This window comes from Ochotona curzoniae, unplaced genomic scaffold (assembly GCF_017591425.1).
Source record: "Ochotona curzoniae isolate NIBS_2020 unplaced genomic scaffold, NIBS_Ocur_1.0 scaffold_1037, whole genome shotgun sequence".
Taxonomy (NCBI): Eukaryota; Metazoa; Chordata; class Mammalia; order Lagomorpha; family Ochotonidae; genus Ochotona; species Ochotona curzoniae.
In genome coordinates, this window is record NW_024467083.1 from 26644004 (window position 1) to 26666630 (window position 22627).

The 22627-nt window shown below is 43.8% G+C and overlaps 1 protein-coding gene across 2 annotated transcripts; it reads left to right on the forward strand.

Moving 5' to 3' along the window:
* Positions 1-11026: 11026 nt before the first annotated feature.
* On the forward strand, positions 11027-18036 carry LOC121168510 (3 beta-hydroxysteroid dehydrogenase/Delta 5-->4-isomerase-like). Of its 2 annotated transcripts, XM_040998731.1 has the most exons (3): positions 11027-11171; positions 14504-14668; positions 16907-18036. In XM_040998731.1, the coding sequence occupies exons 1-3, from the start codon at positions 11027-11029 to the stop codon at positions 17716-17718; spliced, it is 1122 nt and encodes a 373-aa protein (XP_040854665.1). In that variant the 3' UTR covers positions 17719-18036. The 2 variants fall into 2 exon arrangements, with proteins under 2 accessions (XP_040854665.1, XP_040854666.1); XM_040998732.1 differs by lacking the exon at positions 14504-14668.
* The last annotated feature ends 4591 nt before the right edge of the window (positions 18037-22627 follow it).

Genomic DNA, 22627 nt, shown 5'->3' on the forward strand with positions numbered 1-22627 from the left:
ACCTTTTTTCCCCTAAATTACTTATTTTATTTGAGAGATGGAGGGACAGAGATGAGGATGGAAAAGGAAAGAGAATAGAGATAGAGAGAGAGAGAGAGAGATCTCCCCTCTACTGGCTCATTCCTCAAATGCTGGGCCTTGGGCAAGGTTGAAGCTAGGGACCGGGAACTCCCAGGTGGATACCAGAACCCAATTCCTTGAGGCGTCAACTCTCCCCTCCCAGGTTGCGTAAGCATAGAAAGCTGGAATTGAAAACAGAGCAAGGGTTCAGATCCTGACACTCTAACACGGAATGTGGACATTCCAGGCGGCATCTCAACCTCTGTACAAAACACCAGCATCAGAAAACAAGCTTTCCTATGAGTTAAGCTGAACACTTTCTAAGGCCCCAACCAGTCCAGTCTGGTCCATGGCTTTGGGGTAAAGAGAATACTTTGTTACTCCAGAGGAATGTGCATCCAGGATTTCTGCCACAAGAGAATGATTGGTATGAAAATCAGTCCATAGTACCACTTGCACAAGTGAAGAGCTCTCTGCCCTCCCCTTGCCGGCCTCTGATTGACCTCTTAATCCCACTCTAATTAAAACTTGTTGAACTTCAGTAAACTCTTACGATCTCTTGCCCACATCCCATGTTAGATACAATAACACAGCAAAAAACCAAGGTTTTACTAAGAGAGGAGGTAACATATCTGCTTTACATTTTCCCTCCAGGAAATTTAGTTTTTACCATAGCTATGGTTTGTGCCATATATAATTTTTTAAAGAATTAATAAATAATTTTTAAAGAATTGGATTTTATACAAGAGATCTTCAGAAAGTTCATAAAATGTATACTATGAAAGAACTAACTTCAAACTTTTGGGGCATCAAAAGAAACTTCTAGAAGAATCCTCATATATTTGTCAAACAAAGTTATGGATTTTGAAAGACACAGTAAATTGCAAAGCAAGTCAGTAGCTGAAATTCATTGTTTACATCAACAATGAATTATAACAACAAGACAGTCCCCCAAGCAGACCCCTGATAAGCTAGTTCAAGTTCGTTTTTGTATGTGGTTCTCTGGACTTTCCAGAGTTCTAAGCCAATTCCTTCATATTCTCAGCACAAGTTCTGAGACTCAAGGGGTTTAGAGACACACCCAAACAACATTCCCAACTAGCATTAGCATTAGACTTGAACCTAAACCTCTTCTAACTTACTGCCCGTCAGGATTTTACTGCAAAAATCCATCATGAATAACACATGGTTTGTGCCACAATGATTTTTTTTTTGTAATGATAAACTCTGCTTCTGCTCAGTTAGCAGAATGACAAAAAGGCATTATGATTTTATTGAATTTAAGCACTATTTAAATTTTTACTTTTTCTGCTCAAACTTGATCATTTAACAAACATTGATGAAGGACACCTGTCTGTCAGGCACTTTGTTAGACAACAGGGACAAAAATATGAAGTTCAATTATTCTTCCTCCAGTGAACACACATCTATAAGACGAGTGAGGGATAGAGAGCCATTCATCACAGTGCCCAGGATTAGAGGCCAAAGAATCGTAATCCTCGGTCTCATTCAGGTCCCTATTTTGCTTGGCTCATGCAGACCTGACTTAATATGGTGTGACGTCATGAGAGTCATTTCTGCACAACACTGTAGATCAACAGATCATTATCAGATGGTTGAAAGGGAGACATGGAAAATACCAACAGCTCCATGATGCCTGGCTGCTTAAATAAGCAAGATGTGAGAAAAGAGAAGCATGTCCCAGATGCACAGTCTCACTATTGTGTGTCTAGGGGATCCCTAAACTATATTATGAGAATTAAGAGCCCTGGCTGGGCTGAGAGACCTCTCCCCCTGAGATGGAGTTAGTGATGTAGGTAAGAGGTGATACAAAGAGCAGAACTGACTGAAAGGCAAAAACAAAAACAAAAACAAACAAACAATCAGAAATCAGATGTGAGGTTGGGCAATCTCAAGAAAGAAACTTGTGCAACCCAGGTTGAGGTCATCCTCTTACCAGATGGTCTTGGGGTAGGGGCTGAATGGTAGTTTGGGGTACAGCTGAAACATATGTGGGGTCTCCAGGAGGGTGTCCTGGCATCTGGGCAGAAAGCGAGGCTCAGCTGCATGATGAAGAGTGGGTGGGCTGAAGCTTCAGCCATGTGACAGTGGCCTGGAAAATGACCGAATCTGAGCCTGCACACAGTGTGTGCGTTGACAGTCCGTAGTCCAGGATCCCTTCCTGCCTCCCTGCCTCACAAACATCACCACCAGGATCCAAAAGAGTCTGACTTCCCAGAATGTGAGATATTTTCTTGGCACAGTTTCAGGAAAGGCTTTGAAAGCTTACAGCATCAGCAGTCCTTGTGGACGCACTAGGACAACACATTGGCAAAGGCAAGCAAATGTAGGCAGAGTGGGGACCCCACACTCACAAGGAAAAGATGTTGAGAACTGGAAGGTTCTAGTTTCACTCTTCACAAGGCTCTACAAAAAAAAAAAATAGATCTTTTTTAGATGATTTGGGTTCACAATCATAAGCAGTCCATGATTGGGAGAGAGATCCTTCATGTGATGACCATGGCCTTCCTTTTCCTAAGGGCTTTCTGAAAAAGACAGTCGTGTGCTCCCAGAAGCAGCTGTGGCCCAAGTCCTTTCTGTCTGGCAGAGAGTGTTACTCATTCTTCTTTACTTAGGATAGCTGGCTCTTCAACTTCAAACATCTAGGAACCCATTCATATGGACTGTTTACATGGGAAGAGAATTGCCTTTCCTTAGAAAGCCATTTTGGCCTGGGCTACAACCCCAGCCTCACATTAATATCAGAAATTTCAAGTACCTTCATTTTCATTTTTTTAAGAAGTGTTTTAAAAAAGATTTTATTTATTTTTATTGAAAAGGCAGATTTACAGAGAGAAGGAGAGACAGAGAAAAGATCTTCCATCCACTGGTTCACTTCACAAATGGCTGCCATGGCTAGAGCTGATCCTATTGAAAGGTAGGAGTCAGGATCTTCTTCCAGGTCTCCCATGTGGGTGCAGAGTCCCAAAATTTTAGACCGTCCTTGACTGCTTTCCCAGCATACAAGTAGGGAGCTAGATGGGAAATGGAGCAGCCAGGACACAAACCAGTGCCCATCTGGAATCCCAGTAAGATTAGGCAGTTAAGCCACTGTACTGGGACCTCAAGTACTTTTATTTTCATGGCCATCATTGTTATGATTTGAACATGGTTTTATTCCCAGTATCATGCAGATGTGTAAAACGCAAAGTTGTAAGTGATTGATTACAAATGGAAGTTTAAGTCATTATGGCATTTACAAGGGGGACCTGTTAAGAGGCTATTAGGCCGCCAGGCGGCAGCCCTCAAAGAAGGTTGGTTATAAGAGCCATGCTGTAAATAATTTGTCTTTCTGTTTCCAAATGGTCCATTCTCCACAAACACAAATCATTGTCATCCTTAGGTCTTATTAGACGGCAAGACTAATGGGGCCTGCCAAATCTTGGACTGTGACTCTACAAATTCATAAGTAAAAGTAAGCCTCCTAACTTCACAAGTAGCTTCTCCTAGGTATTTTGTTGTGATGACCAAAAGGTGCCTAACACAACCATCCTCTTCTATTTCCTTTTATGTATTAGTCCACAAGATTTTCGAAAGCACTAAGACATACCAGAGTCCTCCCATGTTCACCCATCCTTCCATTTGTTTATGTATTCAACAAATGTTTATTAAGCTCAGATCAGGTGTCACATATTCTGAGGTTGATTTAAAGAGACACAGACCCTTGAGTGGCTTTCTACCTCAAGGAGAGGGAAGAATTGCTCATGAGCCCAAGAATCCCAGCTGCATGTGACTCCTATGAATAGGTGGCTCAACAAACCCAGACTATCTGGCACCAACTTCCATGAGTTCCTTCATTGTTAAAGCCACTTTCTTGTGCTTATGTGACACAAAATACAATATAGAGGGCTGGTAAACGTACTTTGGTACACAGACCCACAGTGTGGGCTGAATATTTTCCTGGCTACTCCTACATCCCTGTAGGGGAATGACCAAATAATACCTTCTTTCCTTTGGTGATCCATGGCCCTTGTGAGGTTTCCTGCTACAATATACTATTATTCTGTACTATGTTACATTGAGGAGATCTTTCCAAATTACCAGTGACCCGGAGAGGCATCTGGCTATCTTCTCTGACATTCCATGGATTGATGGAAAATCCCACAGCACTGTTTTTTTTTTTAAAGTTACCCCTTTCTCCTGTTAATTTAACATTGGGAAAATCAATTAGCCATTTGAATTTATGCCATTAGCTCACAGATATGCAAAACTTCTTTAAAAGTGGACCATAGATCTCAACCTAAGAGATACAACTAAGTGCATTCTGAAAGAAAATACAGATGGATATCTCCACAGTTCTGCGTCAGGTAAGAGCATGCGTGGTAAAGGGTGGAGATAAGAAAAACGGGACTTCATCAGTGCTTCAGAAGATATTAATAAAAAGATAAAGCAGATCGAAGAAAAATAGTTCCCCATAATGGATCAGATAAAAAAGCATGTATCTAGAATATAAAACATAAACTATAATCATCAAGTTACATAACCCAGTTTAAAACAGCAAAACACAATTTTAGTTTCTTTGAAATAATTTGAATACATTTCACACACACACACACACACACACACACACACACGAACTATGTAGGAAAGACCATAAGCACATGAAAAGATGTTTGTTCAGTGGCATTTTTCATTAGGAAATGCAAATCAAAATCACAATGAAATATCATTTCACTCTAGTTAAAAGGCAGTTATCAGGTCCAATGCGGTAGCCTAGCAGCTAAGGTCCTGATCTTGCATGCACTGGGACCCCGTAATGGACACCAATTCTAATCCTGGAGGTCCTGCTTCCCATCCAGCTCTTTGCTTGTTGCCTGGCAAAGCAGTCAAGGATGGACCAAGGCCTTGGTCCCTGCATTTGCATGGGAAACTAGCAAGAGGTTCTTGGCTTTGGATTGGTGCAGCTCTAACCATTGCAACCACTTGTGGGGTGAATCAGCGAAGGGAAATTCTTCCTCTCTGTTTCTCCTCCTCTCTGTATATCTGACTTTCCAATAAAAAATAAAATAAACCTGTTTTTTAAAAGGCAGTTATCAACAGAAGAGGAGGGCAGGTGTTTGGCATAGCAGTTAAAATGCTACTTGGGATTTCCACATCCCATACCACAGTGCCTGTGTTTGAGTCCCAGCTCCACTTCCAGCTTCCTGCTGATGCACACTGTGGGAGTCAGCAGGAATGGCTTAGGGATACTGGTTTTTATCACCCACCTGGGAGACCTACCCATGTTGGAGATTGAGTTCCTGGCTTCTCACTTTACTGCGGCCAAGTCTCTGCTGTTATTGACATTTGCAAAGAGAATGAGCAGAGTCAAGCTCTCTTTCAAATATATAAATAAATATACTAAAAAAAATAAAGATAAATGCTGACAAGGATGTGAAAGAAAAAGGACTCTTATACACTGTTAGAAGGGACAGCCATTACAGAAGACAATGTGGCTATTTCTCAAAAAATTAAAACTAGACCTTTATGATCCATATAGGAAATGAAATCTGTGTGAGACATCTGAACTCCCATGCAACCTTACTCATGATAGCCATGAGATGAAACAAATATAAGCATCCATTAAATGATGAAAAGAAAGAAAATTTGGCATTTGCTATAGGAATAGAACCAGAAGATGATGTGTAAAGAGAAACAATTTCCAGAAGAAGATAAATAGCACATGATCTCACTTGTACCTGGAAGTTAAAAAGGTTGAGATGAAAATTCAGAGAAGCCTAGTGATTGCCAGAGGCTAGGGAGATGGGGAGGCAAGGAAGAAGGCTGGTCGATGGATACGAAGCCACAGTTAGAACAAATAAGTCCTGGAATTCCTCTGCATGCTACAGTAACTCTGGATATTGTTAGAACAATATAGACTTGATGAGAGGATTTTGAATGTATTTGACACAAAGAAATTATATACAAGGAGAGAAAGATACACTCGCCCTGTTCTGAACATTATGTAATGGGTACATGTGCTGAAATATCGCTTAGTACCCCATAAATGTGTGCAATTTTAGATCAGTTAGAGAAAGATGTACGGCAAATATTGGAGGCTGTTAAGAAGCAATGAAATGCAGTCACTTTGGAGAACACTTGACAGTTTTCTAAAAGTTAAAAACAAGTGTATTATATGACCCAGAAATTTGCCTCCTAGCAGTCTCTCTATGAGAAATAAAATTATATGCACAAAAGCACTTGTATATGGATATTCATAGCAATTACATCCACAAAAGTTCAAAAAGTAGAAACTGTCCAAACGTTCATCAACTGATGAAGATATTTAAGTGTGGTTGGTGCCCATTCAGTTGAATAGTAAATGGAGGTGGGAGGATTGGTGTGCTGGTGCATCAGGTTGAGCTCCCACTTGGCATCCCATATCAGAGAACTGGTTCAAGGCCTGGCAGTTCTATTTAAAATCCAGATCCCTGTTAACGTGCCTAAGAGGTCCAAGTACTTGGGTCCCTGCCACCCACATGGGAAGCCCAAATGGAGTACCAGGGGCTTAGATTCAGTCTGCTCAAGCCCTGGACATCATGATCATTTCAGTAGTAATACAGTAGATAAAAGATCTTTATCTTTCCCCATCGTTCTTTCTCATTCTGCTTTGGAAATAAGATGAAATAAATCTTTAACATAAATTAATCTTCAATAAGAGAACTGGAAAAACCTGGTCTCTTCAACAAATGCTGTTGGGACCATTGGATAGCATCCTGGAGAGGTAAGAAGCAAGAGTCACACCTGTCACCTTATACAAAAATCAAATCTGCACCTAGATATGCACCCAGATACCATCAAATCATTAGGCAAAAACATAGGAAGCACTCTCCAAGATACAGGAATTGGGAAAGACTTCTTAGAAAAGTCACCAAAAGCATAGGCAAAGCCAAAACAAATGGGAGTACATCAAACTAAGACGCTTCTGAATGGCAAAGGAAACAATCAACAAAGTGAAGAAGCAACCAACAGAATGGAAGAAATTCTTTGCACACTACACAGCCGATATTGGACTAACATCCAGGATTCACAAAGAACTTCAGAAATCCAACAAAAGCAAAACAAACCACCCTGTGAAGCCATAGGTGAAGGAAATGAATAGACATCTTTCAAAAGAACAAATTCAAATGGGCTGGGCCAGGCCAAAGCAGGAGTCCGGACCTTAATTCAAGTCTCTTACATGGTGGCAATGTCCAACTATTTGAGCCATCATCGGCTATCTCTTAAGGTGTGCATTGCCAGGATGCTCGGATCCAACCCAGGGACTCTGATATGGAATATGAGTGTTCCAACCTGTGTCTTAACTGCTAAGTCAAATGCTTACCCAACATCTCAACTTTTACAACTTGAGAAAAGACAGTGTCTTGAAGAACTGTGGCAGACACATCTGGGCATAGGCATCAGAAGCATCCATAACATCTTTGGTTCCAGAATTTGATGAGTATGATTTTCCAGTAAAAATGTTAAGTCATGAGAATCAAAATGATGGAATAGGGTAATAACACATTTAAATAGAGAAACATAACCCAGACTAAAGCGGAGAGAGCATATTCCAGGAGATAGGAAAGGACAGACTGGCATTAGAAGGGTACCTGGATACTGATGGGCATAGGAAAGCAATGCCTCAGATGCCCCAGCAGCATTCAGCAAGCAGTGACCTGAATTCCATCAGTGGCTGGAACTTCACCAGCAATCACGTGGGAAGAGTTCACCAGGAACTAGGAGTTGAACCCAGACAAAAAAACTGCCTATCCTGCTGGTTTGTTTTATTTGGCCAAGAGGAGAGACAGAGCAGCAGATCTCAAATAGGCAGTGTGGGAACGGGGTGGATTTCACAGTCAAGAACCCCAATAGAGCCGCATCAGGTGTCATTTTGTGGAGAGAAGAAAAGGCAATGGATAAGACTGTGCATGCACTAAGCTGGGAGTAAACTCATTTCTGGCTCGGTGAATTGCAACAACATGACATCCTAAAGGTTCCACCTAAAATAGCTCCGATAGGCCCCAGACCTAATGGCCAGCAGATCAAGAACTCCACGAGTAGCACATCAGGTGCCATTTTGTACAGTGCGGCAAAGGTTTTGAAACTGCAGGGACAGTAGTGAGCTGCATATGCACTGAGCTGGGAGTGAACTCACTGAGCTCAGTGCATTGCACTGATTCCACATCAAAAATAAAACCACTGATCTTGCCAGGGCCTGTTGACCTCCCTCCACCCCCCCAAAAAAGAAGAAAAAAGAAAAAATAATAATACCGACTTTGGCAATTTATAACTCAAAATCAGTCCATGTAGCCCTCAGACCTAATGGCCAGCAGATTCTGGCAAGATCAGCACTGCCAACAACCTAGCTATTTGGGACACCTGGAGTCTCCCTAATACTTGGAATTGCTCTAACCAGAAGTGGTAGAAAGCTTGTACAGACAACGATGTAGCCCCAGCTCAGAATCACAGGAGGTAGAGAGGTGAACCAGGAGTTGGGGCTCCACCATCTGTGGTGGAAGTTTAACATAAGAACCCAGATCTGAAACTTGCTAGAGGGAGTGGCACAAGGACTGCAAACAAAGAATTGTGTACCAACTGCAATAAGTAAAATTGAACTGCAGACCTTGGGTGCACAATTTGAAAACCTACCCCAAGGTGAAGAATCTGCTAACCAGAAGTACAATGACCAAGAGCAAAAGAAGAGACAGAGACACGATGAAAATTACTGAAGTCTCCCTTGCAAAGGTGCAAAAGCCTTAGCCAACCTCAGAGTTAACTGAGGAATATATTAAGAAAATGGGAGATAGAGAATTCAAAACACCTGTTATAAAGCTTCTTGTTAACAATGAGAAGCACATGCAGCATTTTAAGAAATATATCACACAGGAAATAGCAACATTGAAACAAAATTCAATTATCGGAAATGAAGGACGCAATAGAGCAAATTAACTGGAAAGTCTTAACAATAGAATGAGTGAAGCAGAAGAAAGAATCTCAGAATTGGAAGATATTTCTTGTCACAATGGGTAAACAATCAAAAATCTGGAAACAGAGCTGGCTCAAGCTAAAAAAAAAAAAAAGCATTCAAGAACTTCAACACAATTAAAAGGCCAAACATAAGAGTTATGGGAGTCCCAGAAAGAGAAGCTGGGTTTAAAAATATATATTTAATGATATAATAAAAGAAAATTTCCCTAACCTGGAGAAGGAGTTGGGAAACAACATCCAGGAGGGGCACAGAATTCCCCACAGGCTTGACCAAAAGTGATTTTCACCATGATACATGATAATCAAGCTCTCATACCTAAAGGAAAAGATCTTTAAATGCACACTTGAAAAAAACCAATTGACATATAGAGGAATAGCAATTAAATTCACAGGTGATCTCTCACAGGAAACTCTACAGGCTAAAGGAGAATGGAGCAACATATTCCAGATTCTAAAAGCAAAACGTGTTGGCCCAGAATAACACACCCAGCAAAGCTTTCTTTTGTGTTTGAAAATGAAATAAAATTCTTCCACAGCAAAGAAAAGTTAAAAAAATATGCCTCTTCCAAACCTGCCCTACAAATGATGCTTAAAGATGTCCTAATTTCTTTAGTGACACATTAGTCATTCTGCATGTTATTTAATTTCATAGCATTGTAAATTTCTTCCCCCCCCCCCCCGTTGTTGATTTTGTTTTGTGGCTTTTCATTTAAGGGGTTGTATAGTAACTGTGTAATGGAGACTACCATATCTACTGGCCTGTTGTTTAACTTCATGGCGTTGTTAATTTCTTTTTTTTTTTCCTATTGTTGATTTTGTTTTATGACTCTTCACTTGGGGGAATTTATATTGACTGTGTTGTCAAGACTGACATGTGTGTGCATCTCTACTTCCAAATTGAGGATGAATTCCCAGTGAAACTGTTGAATGTGTCAAGACAGTGGGATGCTGGACTCCGACATAGTCAATGCCTGCAATGATGGACTTATGACTGTTTATGAGAAACTACACTATTGTAATCATATGGGGGAATTTGGTGGTGGTGGTGGTGGGATTTGGGGAGGGGGGATATATAGGAAACTCTATATACAGGGGACTGTTCACAAAATGATAATAAAAAATAAAAAAGGAAAATGTTAAGTCACTTTAGCACATACTTACCAATCTGTAGACCAAATAACTAGCAGATTATCAATATGCAGTTTTCTTTTGACAAAGCTCTACCTTCAGAAACCTAGATGTCTTCAAGCAGTGATACCTCTCTTAAACCCTGCTATTAGCCCTGCCATCATTGACAATCTCTGAACATTGCAACATGACAGCAGTTCAAAGGGTATTGTGAGGAAGGATACGGTGTGCTACAATATTTTTTCTTTCTAGAAATATACAGTAGACAAAGCCAAAACTCTCATTGTATGCTAAGAGGGATCGCTGCCTAAATTAAGTTCACCGGCTGTGGATGTCAGAGATCTGATATCAACTACTGAGGGTCCTGTTGAGGCTGAAAACCAAGTCTCTTTATCATAATGAGAACCCTGGCACTGGAATAAGAAATAAATCAAAGATCATAACTCTTTCCGGAGGAGGGCCACTAAAGAAAGAACCAGCAATGAATATGTAGCCAGAGTTCAAGGTGATTGGCAGAGCCAGAGGCGACAATACATAAAGTTCCAGTTCTGCCTCGGAGGACGAAGAGACCAGCGCCCAAACTCCTCTGTTTGGTGTTTAAGAACTGAAAAGGTTAGCATATTTTAATTTCCTTTCAACTATTTGTGGTGCTGAGCATGTTCGATTTTTATACAAATGAATTTGGGGGGAGGATGATGAGTGAATGCATTTTCTCTGACTTTGTTTATTTCATCACACTTTCCAGCCTACTACAGGGTCTGCTGAATCAGATCTTCTACCCAGAAATTTCTGGTTCCCAGCACCTGTTTCCTTGCACCTGGAATTGGCCATGACTGAGTGGAGCTGCCTCGTGACAGGAGCAGGAGGGTTTCTGGGTCGGAGGATCGTCCACTTGCTCGTCCAGGAGAAGGGGCTTCAGGAGCTCAGGATCCTGGACAAGGTCTTTGAACCAGAAGTGAAGGAGGAATTTTCAAGTAAGTGACTCAAGGCTTGGATGCCGGGCTCCATTGTATACTCTGTGTGGATATGGGAAGGGAGTCCTTGTCAGAAAATTTAGGAAAGTTGTAGCAACACCAAGGCTAATCTCATGTTCATAGTCATCTTTAAGCAACTCACAGAAAGCATAGTATGAAAGACCCTGGAGTGGGTGTAGGAGACAGAACCATGGCAGGATCTAGAGCTGGAGAGAGGGAGTGCAGGCTAGCACTCCCACCTCTAGTTCACACTTCTCATGGAGAAATTCACACTTCACTCCCCTGCCGTATCCACAGTTCTCATGCTCTGGAGTACCTACAGCCTTGTGGTCTGGGCACTGGGTTTCTACCTCGGAAAATTTCCTTGGGTCTTCATTGTGTTAGGTTTTTGTGACTTCTATGGTGTATTAAGTGAAAACAAAATAAAAGGAAGTAAAAGTAGAATTGAGTGTGGGTGTGTAAGAATGTGTATGTACAAATCTGTGAAATGGGAAAAAGTTTTTTTTTAAAGATTTGCTTTTATTGATTAGAAAGGAAGAGTCATAGAGAGAAAGAAACGAGAGAGGGAGAGAGAGAGAATCATTCACTTATTGGTTCCCTGCCCAAATGGCCACAATGACCAAGGCTAAGTCAGGCAGAAGTCAGAAGCCTGGAGCTTCTTTCAGGTCTCCCAGGAGAATGCAAGTGCACAAGAACTTGGTCCACTGTCCACTGCTTTCCCAAGTGCTTTAGAGGGAGCTGTCTCAGTAGTGTATCAGCTGGGTTTCCAACCAGCATCTTTATAGGATGCCAGTATTCCAGTCAGTGACTTAACCCACTAAACCAGAACACCAGCTCCTAGAAAGCATCCTAAAAAGAACAGGCTCAAATACACAAAGCAGAGTCAGATCCACAGTGAGAAATGCACAGCTCAGAAGTGTCCTCCCTGGAGTCCCTGTCCATCTCTTCCTGTTTCCCTGCTCCTCATCCCACAACAACGGGGCCTCAGATGTGGCTAGAACAGATCACCATTCCTTTCCCAAATTGCTTCTCTGACACAAACAAAAGACCTGACAAAACAAACAAACAAACAAAAACAATCTGACTGGAGAGTTTCCTGCACACCAGTTTTCTCTTCGAGGAACTGACGGGGACAAGAGCAGGGGCTACCACCCATTTGGACAATGAGGCCCTCAAAGTCCACACAGGCAAAGGGCCCCACATGAGCACACCTATTTAATGAGGATCCCTGCATTGCACTCAGGAACTACCTACTCTACTTTCTTTAACTCTCTTCTCTTCTGCTGATTGCTGGATTCCTCCTGTCTGCTTCAGTTGTTTCACTGGTAAACAAATATTAACATAGGATCAATATTAACTATTGTCATCTCATGAGTCATCAGTATTTGCTATCTCACATCTCACGCCAGCAAAGGGAACAGCTTCCAGTTGGTGCAATCAGGAGTGAAGTGGGTAGACAGGCTCCAGAATCAAGACAGTAACAGAAAATCGTGGCTGTTCATTCTGTGCAGCCACCGGACTACTTTCTTCTCATCTGTCAATTCATTTGCTCCTTGTAAGAACCTTATGAGAAGAAGTACCTTTCCTTCTCGTAGATGAAGAGTCTGCTCCGGAGGGGTCCATTCACTTGTCCATGTTCCCACAGACACAAGATGGATTGCAAACCAGGCAGTCCTGCTGTTTTGGAACTCACAGTCTCTCTGGGCCTCTCTCTAACACAGCTCATACTCAAGGCAATTGCTGACGCAGTCTTCATAGACTTCATTGCCAAGTGCCGAGTGCCGGGAGAAGGCAGGCACTCAGGCTCTTTCAGCAACACAGCCAGTGTGTTGGCTCCTGTGCTTTCAGGATTCCCAGAACTGATGCAGGGAGGTCCCCATTTCTCTCTGGACTCTGGACTTCTGCTCTGACACAGTGATCCCTCTGAGCCTGCATCTGATGTCAGCACAGGAAGGGAAAGGGAATCAGAGGGAGGAACAACCAGAGAAAATCTCAGTTGCAGTGGTTCCCCAGCTCTTCCCAGCAGCCTCTTCCTCCCCTCTTGTCATCAGGACCTTGCAGGAGGTGTTTGTGGGAAGGGGCTGGAGGTAGACAGAATTAACCAGAGTTCAAAGAGAGGAACTGCTTCTGGATGCATCTAAACAAGGAATTATTGTTCCTGAATTGTCACTCTAAATCTGGCTCTAGCTGACTCATTTTCAGCATTACTATCTGCTTTATACATACATATATATATATATAATGTAGAATTTTTTCCACTAAGTGTACCATTGAGCCCTTTCTAAATTCCTGGATATGGATTTACTCTCCTCTGTCCAAACAAGAAATATCAGGATTGACTTGGAATCCTTCTCTTCTCAGCCCAGTGAGCATTAGGACTTCTCCAAAGAAAGCCTAAAGTGTGGTTGTCTCTCATTTCCTCTGCTACTCAATACCGCAGCCCTCCTTATATTGCCAGGGACATTCTACATGTTCCCAGGATCAGCTTGCTTTCTTATGACTCCATACTAGTATGCTTGATACTCTGAGACTAAGGTTGACATCCTACACTACTCTCTCTAGTTCTCATCCTACTGCAAATCTACACATGATTTTCTGCTCCACACAAAATCAAATTTAAGTTCTTTATTCTTATATCCAACTCTGCACAACCACCCCACTTCTTTACCCAACTTGAAAAATGTTCCACAATTTTCTTTAATAATGTTTATGCTCTAGCAACATTAGCTTGTTTCTCAGATTCCTTTTCAGAATGAACAGAAATGGAAAAAGATCTTTGTGGTTTTTTTTTTAAACTTAAAAACAAAAGCCCACCAAACGTATTTATTTGAAAGACAAAGTCACAGAGACAGCGAGACAAAGAGATGGCTCATCCATACACTGATTCACTCCCTCCAAACACTGCAATGGCCAGGACTGGTTGAGGTCCAAGATAGGAGGCAGGAATTCCATCTGAATCTCCCACACACATAGACGGTGCTCAAATAATTGGGACATCTCTGGCTGCATTCCCAGGTGTATGGCCAGGAACAAGGTTGGAAGGGAAGCAGCTGGGACACAAACCAGTATTCATATGGGAAGCAGGCTTTGCAGAAAACGGCCAAACCTGCTGCAACACAACTCCAGCCCCTAGATGTTTATTCCCTCCCCAGAAATGCTGCACAATCAGATCTCAGTGTCTTCGTTGTCTTGGACCTGCCAAGAGTGTGCCCCCAGCACGGTATACCTCAACTCTAACTGTCCTTGAAGGCCTCAGGAAATGCTCCCGTTCCCATGAAAGCTTCCCAGGCACGCAAGAAAACTTCCACACATCCTGCCTTGTGTTTACACAGAGCTCAAGAACAAGATCAAGCTGACCATGCTGGAAGAAGACATTCTGGATGAGCAGTGCCTCGTCACAGCCTGCCAGGGCATCTCCGTTGTCATCCACACTGCCTGTCTCATTGATGTCAGAGGTGTCATTCCCAGAGACGTCATCATGGATGTCAATCTGAAAGGTAAGAGCAACCTGAAAAAGAGATGGATCAGGTGAGAAGATGAAGAAGGGAAATAGCAAAGGGAAGATGATCTTCCACACCTGGAAGAGGTGCTGTGCGCTTTTTACTTCTTACTCCCATTAGAAAGAGTTCAAAGCTATTATCCTCTGTGATTCAGACAGACAAGGAAACTGGGCTGAAAATAGCAAGTAATGTGTCCAAGGCATCAAAAGTGGTAAATAGGAGAGCTATAGTATAAACTCCCACTTGTGTGACCCTGGGGTCAGGAAAGATTTCTGTTGCTAATCTAGTAAAACATCCATTTAAACTCCAATTCAAAGTATGTGACATCAAACCACAACTTGTCACACCTGAGCCAGAACAAACTTTACAGGTGCTTCTTTAATGATGCACTTAGTCCTAAAGTAGAGACTCATGAGAACTTCCACAACGATATTCACACCTCAAATAAAGGGGTCACCGGGACAGAACTATACAGCATATGACTTCTCGTAACATTTTTTCTAAACATTTTGATTATTTTTTTTAATCTTCAAAATTTTCTGCCATGATACAGGAATCATTTTCTTAACAACAACAACAAAAAAGTCCATAATACTAGCTCTCCATCTCATCACTAGAAACTGAGCAGCAGTTTCTATCCAAATGCCCACGGACGTATGCAATAAACCATCAACCCTCAAAGGTTTGAAGTTTCTCTAAGCATGGCTTTCCAATGTATCTGAACTCTAGACACAAGACCCAGTGTCCTAGCTGGTGACACCACCCCATTGATATCTGGAAACCAGCTTTCGAGTATTGCATCATCCAAACCCTGGCCCCTCTAACCTACCTGCTTTGCCCTCCAAACTGACTCTACTCACTGACTTGTGCTCTCAAACAACCAAGTGCATTAGGGCTCCAGAACCATGCAGGAAAGGGGCCCTTGCTTGTACCTACTCAAACACACCCCATGAGAAATGTACAAAGAGAACCCGTTGTCAGTGTTTAGCCTCTGCTGTACACTGCTGTCAGATGTTAGAGATGTGAAAAGGAAGGCAAAATGATGGAGGTATCTTTTTGCTATACCCGCTAGCACTACCAGATTACAACGATGATCGTCTTCCCTCTTGAAAGTAAACAAACCCCAATTTTCTCTTCCACTACACTTACTTTGTAAAAATAACCAAGCAACTCAAAAAGATTTTAAAAACAGGCTGTCTGTAAAAAAAAAAAAAAGAAAAGAAAAACTGTCTGCAGCACACTTTGTAGGTGAAAGGGTTGCCAGATGACATTGACACATGTGAACACACATGTGCATATGTGAGAAGTGGTGCATTGACTGGGATGTCCTCTCTCAAGGGCAGCTGCCTCAGTTCAGCTGTGAGCTTCAGTCTGCACAGCCACAAGAAATCCTCAACATCCTCATGTTACAGGGATCACAAGCAGGAGATGACAGCTTCCATTCAGTTCTCCACCTGCCACGAGAAGTTAGTGCAGGGCTCTAGATCCGAAGGTGTAAGAACGCTTGTCACCTTTAGTGTCCCAAAGTGGTAAGCATAGTAACAGCTAAATGAAGAGTAGGCTTACAGAAGGAATGTGCAGTGAGAAACAAACTCTGGAACCTTCATTTGCTCATAATTCACTAACCCTTTGTTCAGACACCACCTCCTCTGCCCCTCTTTCCCCCCAAAATCCCGGTGACCCAACTGCTTAATGGTCAATGAGGAAAACACAATTAGTTGAAGTATATCGGAGTATATGTTATTTGAAGTATACTGAGAGTGCATGTTACCTGTGCATGATGCTGTGGGTACAATTATGATGAAAACCAAGTAGTGTCCTTGGGTGGTGCGGGGTCAGGATTGCACAAAATCTTGAAGTGTGGTATCTGTGAGGAGAAAAAGAGGACAAATGGTGATTTTGATGTCTTCGTTTACAAACATGTAAGCTAGCAATGCAACATTTTTCCAAAAGTAAAACATAAAGAAAACACACACATTTTATACACACACACACACACACACATGAATAAACTTAAACAAAAATAAAAAGCCCAAGAGTCCCAGACAGCATAGTGTGCATATATTTCTCAGGTTTGTGGTGTTCCTATGACTGCAGAATGGATATATGTTAGCAAGAGAAAGGGAAGGGCACCTTTTAGAATTTTAATAATTTAATACTCACTTCTGTCACTGGGGTGAAGTTAGAGCACTCCTACTTTGTATCCTGAGAACGATGACTTGTTCCCTGCGGCAGGTACCCAGCTGCTGCTGCAAGCCTGTGTTCGATCCAGTGTGCCCTTCTTCATCTACACCAGCTCAATGGAAGTGGCTGGACCCAACTCATACAAGGAAATCGTCAGGAATGGCCATGAGGGAGAGCATCGCGAAAGCACATGGTCTGCTCCATACCCACACAGCAAGAAGCTGGCTGAGAAGGCAGTGTTGGCAGCCAATGGAGACACTCTCAAAAATGGTGGCACATTGTACACTTGTGCTTTGAGGCCCACGTACATCTATGGGGAAGGAAGCCAAAACACTGCTTCTATTATAAATGCGTCCTTGAAAAACAATGGGATCATAGTACGTAGTGGTAAGTTCTCCATAGCCAACCCGGTCTATGTAGGCAACGTAGCCTGGGCTCACATTCTGGCCTCAAGGGTCCTACGGGACCCCCAAAAGGCTCCAAACATCCAGGGAAAGTTCTACTACATTGCAGACAACACTCCTCACCAGAGCTATGACAACCTCAATTACACGCTGAGCCGAAAGTGGGGCCTCTGCCTCGATTCCACACCCAGCCTGCCTCTGTCTCTGCAGTACTGGCTTGCCTTCCTGCTGGAGTTAGTGAGCTTCCTGCTGGCTCCAATTTACAACTATCAACCCCCCTTCAATCGCCACTTGGTGACACTGTGCAATAGCGTGTTCACCTTCTCCTACCAGAAAGCTCGGCGAGATCTGGGCTATGAGCCACTCTTCAGTTGGGAGGAAGCCAAGCAGAAGACCACAGAGTGGATTGGCTCCCTGGTGGAACAGCACAGGCAGACCCTGAAGACAAAGACGCAGTGATGTGAGGATGGCAGGGATGGGCATGCGCTGTTGTGTGGCAATGTCTGCACAGCCCTTCCATGTTGGCTGCGTTCAGAAAGTGGCAGGGACACGAGTCAGGCACCCCTGCTTGCCTTTCACACCAGGACCAACTGGCTGTCTTCCTCTAACCAACACAAACCTCCCCAGTCATTCCCAGTCAGAGCTGTCTGGTTCCATCACACAGCACACGGCATGCAAGGTGATTGGCTTCAGCTCTTTTCAGTCTCATAGGCTGGTCCTCAGTCACTGTGGTCCTCTTAGACTCTGGAGCTTTGCCTGTTCATTGAACCCCAGTCTCCCATGCCAAAGCCCTGCTTTTTAAGTGAGACTCCTCATCCTACCTGCAGCTCAATTAAAAGAATAAATAATGCTTTTATGCCTAAGGTGGAATGTGTGTGATTGCTGTAATATGCACTTCCCCAAGTGCATGTGGGCTTCCCCAGGCCAGAAGACTGGCTGGAGAGTGCAGTGAGCAGAGTGTGGACAGGCCAGAAGAGGGTAGCTAGCACCCACTAGGATTGGATGTGGTTTCCATGAGTGATGTGCATGTATGTCCTCATGTCATCCTCGCCAGAAGCCCTTTCCCATGTCATCAACAAGACTCTTGTTCTTGAAAATGTTAGCAGGTTTGTCACTGGACTGGTTAACCAGGGAAACTCCCTTAAAATCCTGTATGTTCACCTTGGGTTCTGAGCCATGTTGGGGTTCTCAGTGGAACAACACAGCTGGGGAGCACAGGGTGATTATATGTGATTATCCCCAAATTAATGGTATGCCTCCTATTGGACCAGTCTTGCGCTTGAGGCTTCTTGAGCTACATGAATCCCTAGATGCATTTGTCTTGGTATCTGGGAAGGCTTGTATTCCATATAAATAGACATGGATGGGGCAGGGACATCAGAAATATCTGTTTCCAGCTGCAGTGACTCTGTCCTTGAAGGTGCATACAGCATACATAGACAAACAAGTGCTGCACAACGACTGTTTCATAACCCGGAATTCGAATCATTCAAATCACATAACTAAGCCAAATACAGGTTCCCATTAGAAAAGAGATAACAAAGCCAGAGCAATTGCTCAGAGGCTAAATCTTCACTTTGCATGCACCGGAATGCCATATGGGCACCTGTTCATGTCCCAGCTGCTCTATTTCCCATCCAGGTCTCTGCTTGTGACCTGGGAAAGCAATACAGAATGACTCAAAATTTGGAACCCTGCACCCATGTGGGAAATCCAGAAGAAACTCCAGGCTCCTGACTTTAGATTGGCTCAGCTCTGGTCACCACAGCCACGTGGGAGTGAACCAGTAGATGGAAGGTCTTTCTTCCTTCTCTCTGTACAGTTGCTTCCCAATAAAATTAATGAACTAGTTAATTTTTAAAAAGAGGAAACAGCAATACATTTCCTTAAGAACTGGCCAGCCACTCTCTCAAAAATGAAGTCTCCTATCCCACACCTCCAAATGCCAGTCTCTCTCTCTCATTCTCCTTCTTCTTCTGCACATGTCAGTTTCATCACACATCCTCTCCCTTTGTCCTTCTATTGCCTCATCATTCTTTCCTCTCATTTCCCTGTTTACAAAGGGCCTATTCACATGCTTCACTTTCCCTGACAGGAGAAAGCCACTGGAGACAGGTTGAAGATTTCATGAGGACCAGATATAGATCAGAAAACTGATTGCAGGTTGAAGCTTTGTTAGGGAAATGGATAGTGGCCTAGCCTCCAGAAGCAATGCAGATTAACATCAGGGTATGGTGACAGTAATGGCCTTCCTCCAGACCTGAATTTGCCTGTCCTGCATTCTTTAACACAACCATGATGGGAATCCTCCACAATCTCATGGCCGCTGCTTTTACACCCAGTGTCCACTAGAATGTATAGAAGGTCATAGATTTGCATGAGCTCCTGTTTCAGGCCTAACAGATGAAAGCAAAATGGAGCTGCTCATGCTAAATTATATACTAGAAAACAAGAGCAGGGTGTTATCTGCTCTTATGAGAAACCAGGAGATTACCTGCTGCAGGCAACTGCCGAGTTGGCCTTGCACCCAGGCAGGTGTTACACTGCCGGAAAAATGCAGCTAACAGCTGTTGGGAATTCTGGGCATAGTTGCCTCCCCACCCCCTCCCTTTTTTTTTTCTTTTTAAAAGCTATGTAGAGAAGGCAGGGATCCCGAGGCTAGGACATGCCACTCTGGTCCCCAGGCAGGAGGGCTGCAGATTCCCCCTAAAGGAGTCTGTGGATGTGTTTGAGTGGGAGCAGCTGAGGGCATGTTTGACAGAGGAGGAATGACTTCTGGGGTCTGCCATGGGCCAGGCCACTGCACCTGGAGATAGGCAAGGGAGCCGGGATAGAGTGATCTAGACAGGGGAAACTGGAAGGCATGTCTGGATCAGGCCAAGACACCCAATCATGAGGTACTCAGGATGGGATAAATGGCATTGCCTGATACTCACTAGTACATTTAGAAGCTGAGGCTGAGGGGTATGCCTGGCTGTGCTAGGCCATAGTACCCACCCACAAGTGTCAGGCTACAAGTGGGTAGGCCTTGTCAGGCTGGGCTACAGTACCCACCAGAACACAAGAGAACTAGATCTGGCAGCAGATTCTATAGGGGAACTGTGGGCCTGCCTCTGTGGGACTGTAGCATTCACTGGTTTGCACAAGAGCTGCTGGTAGTGATAGGATAAGCCAGGCTTAACCATAAAAATTACCCGATAGGATCTTACTTGACATTTGCAGAAGCGATGGCTTAAAAGAGGCTGGTCTGGGCCAGCCTGCAGCACCCACAGGTGCATGCATATATAAGAACTATGGGCAGATGGTGACAAGTAGGGACATGGCACCCATCAGCATGCATGAGGTCTGGGGCTTGGAGAAGACCTGGTAGGGTAACTTGAGGCACTCCTCTACTAGGCTGCAGCTCCTGCTGGTAAGTAAAAGACCCAGGTCTGGGAGTAGGCTTGGTAGGGGACAGAGATTCTGCTGCCAAGCTGTTGCTTACACTGGTGAGTGTGAGAGCTTGAACTGGGGACTTGCCAGTCCAGGCAGGGCTGTAGTACCCATCATCTGGAATTTGGGCTAGGTCCAGGGGCAGGCCAGGCTGGGCTAGGCTGACACAACCACTGGCATGAGAGAGAGAAAAAACAAAAAAGACGTGGGTCAGCTGGGCTAGGCTGCAGCATCAGCTGGCAAGTACCAGGACTGGATGCAAGTCATGTCAGGCTGGACCACAGTAACCCGTGGAGGTGCAAGATCTTGGAATGGGCCTGGTAGGGTCTATATGAGCACTTGCCTGCTGGGCAATAGCTTCCACTGGTGAACATGAGCACCAAGGCCAGCGGCAGACAAGGTCAAGACAATACCACTCATTAGAATATATTCATACTGTCTCTGAGGGTAGTCAGGCTGAGCTAACAAACCACAACACCCATGGGTTTATATGAGAGCTAGGAGGGATATGGGACTGACTGGCTTAGGCTGCGGGGCATGTTGGTATATATAAAAGCAGGGGTTGGAGGTGGGCCTGGTGGAGGTTACTGAAAGTCTCCCTGGCTAAGCCGACTAACACCTGCTGGTGTGTGTGAAGACCAGGACTGTGGCAGGCTGGGCTGGGCTAGGCCACAGCATCTATTGGTTCAGATGAGAGATAGGACTGGGGTGAAACTGACCAGGCACTGCATTCAGCAGTATGTGCACTGGCTGCTGCAGGTAACAGATTGAACCTGATCCTGCACTAGTTGGCACACATGAGAATCAAGTGTGAGGTCACCTCAAGCAAGGTTTTTGGGAGGATTCATCAACTAGATGGCTGGACTCAAATCCTAGCCACAAGAAAAAAACAAAATGTATGACTCAACCTTACAGTGCATGTATCAGGAAAGGGCTTCCTCAGTTACTGATGCCTGTGGGATGGGCAGCATATCCCAGATTCACATGAAGACATGACAGACAGCTCATTTAGGTCAGCAGCAGATGTTGAGTGCCTCATCAGAGGACGGAAAACACAACAGGTTGGATACTTTTCCTGGCCAAGCTTTGCAGCAAGCGTATGGGTCTGTGAATGTGCTAAGATGCACTTTGTCAGCCAATAGACCTTGGAAAGATTTTCTCAACCCTAATGAAATGAAACTGATGACATATAAGCACTATCAAAACTATTCACATAATGCCTTGGAACATTCTTCTCCACATCAGGGTCTCTAAGGCATCATCAAATGACTATCTCCCATCCCTGGGTACGAAATAGTTTGAAAGAAGAAGCAGTTCCCCCAACCACTCCAGCAGACCAAGAGAATAAAAAAGAATGAAAACATTTATTCCACCTAGCGCATTCCTCAGCCTTCCCCACCCTAGTCAGAGAAGTAGAATGCCTCAGAAAGTAGCAGAAAATGGCCTCAACAACTTTTGACCATGCCATCCAAGCGGAAAACCTGAACAAAATTCCTGCCTTCTGCCTTCTGGCATGGCCCGGGCCAGTGTGCAGTGTGGCCATTGGGCAGTGAGCCAGCAGATGGAAAATCTTAACATGTTTTCCCTCAGAGTAGAAACCTGTGCGTGCATGAGTGTGTGTGTGTGTGTGTGTGTGTGTGTGTGTGTGTGTGTGTGTGTGTTTTGCTTTTATTTTGAAACAGTGCTTCATTGCCATTTGCAAAGGCTGAGCAAGTGTCCCTCCACTGCTTGGACAGAAATCCACATCCATTCTAAAGATCACATTACAATTAGTTTGCACTAAAGATGCCTTATCTTGGGCCTGGCGTGGTGGCCTAGTGCCTCAAGTCCTTGCCTTGAACCATATGGGGCAAAGGTTCTAGTCCCAAGCAGCCCAGCTTCCCATCCACCTCCCTGCTTGTAGCCTGGGAAAGCAGGACAGCCCAAAGCCTTGGGA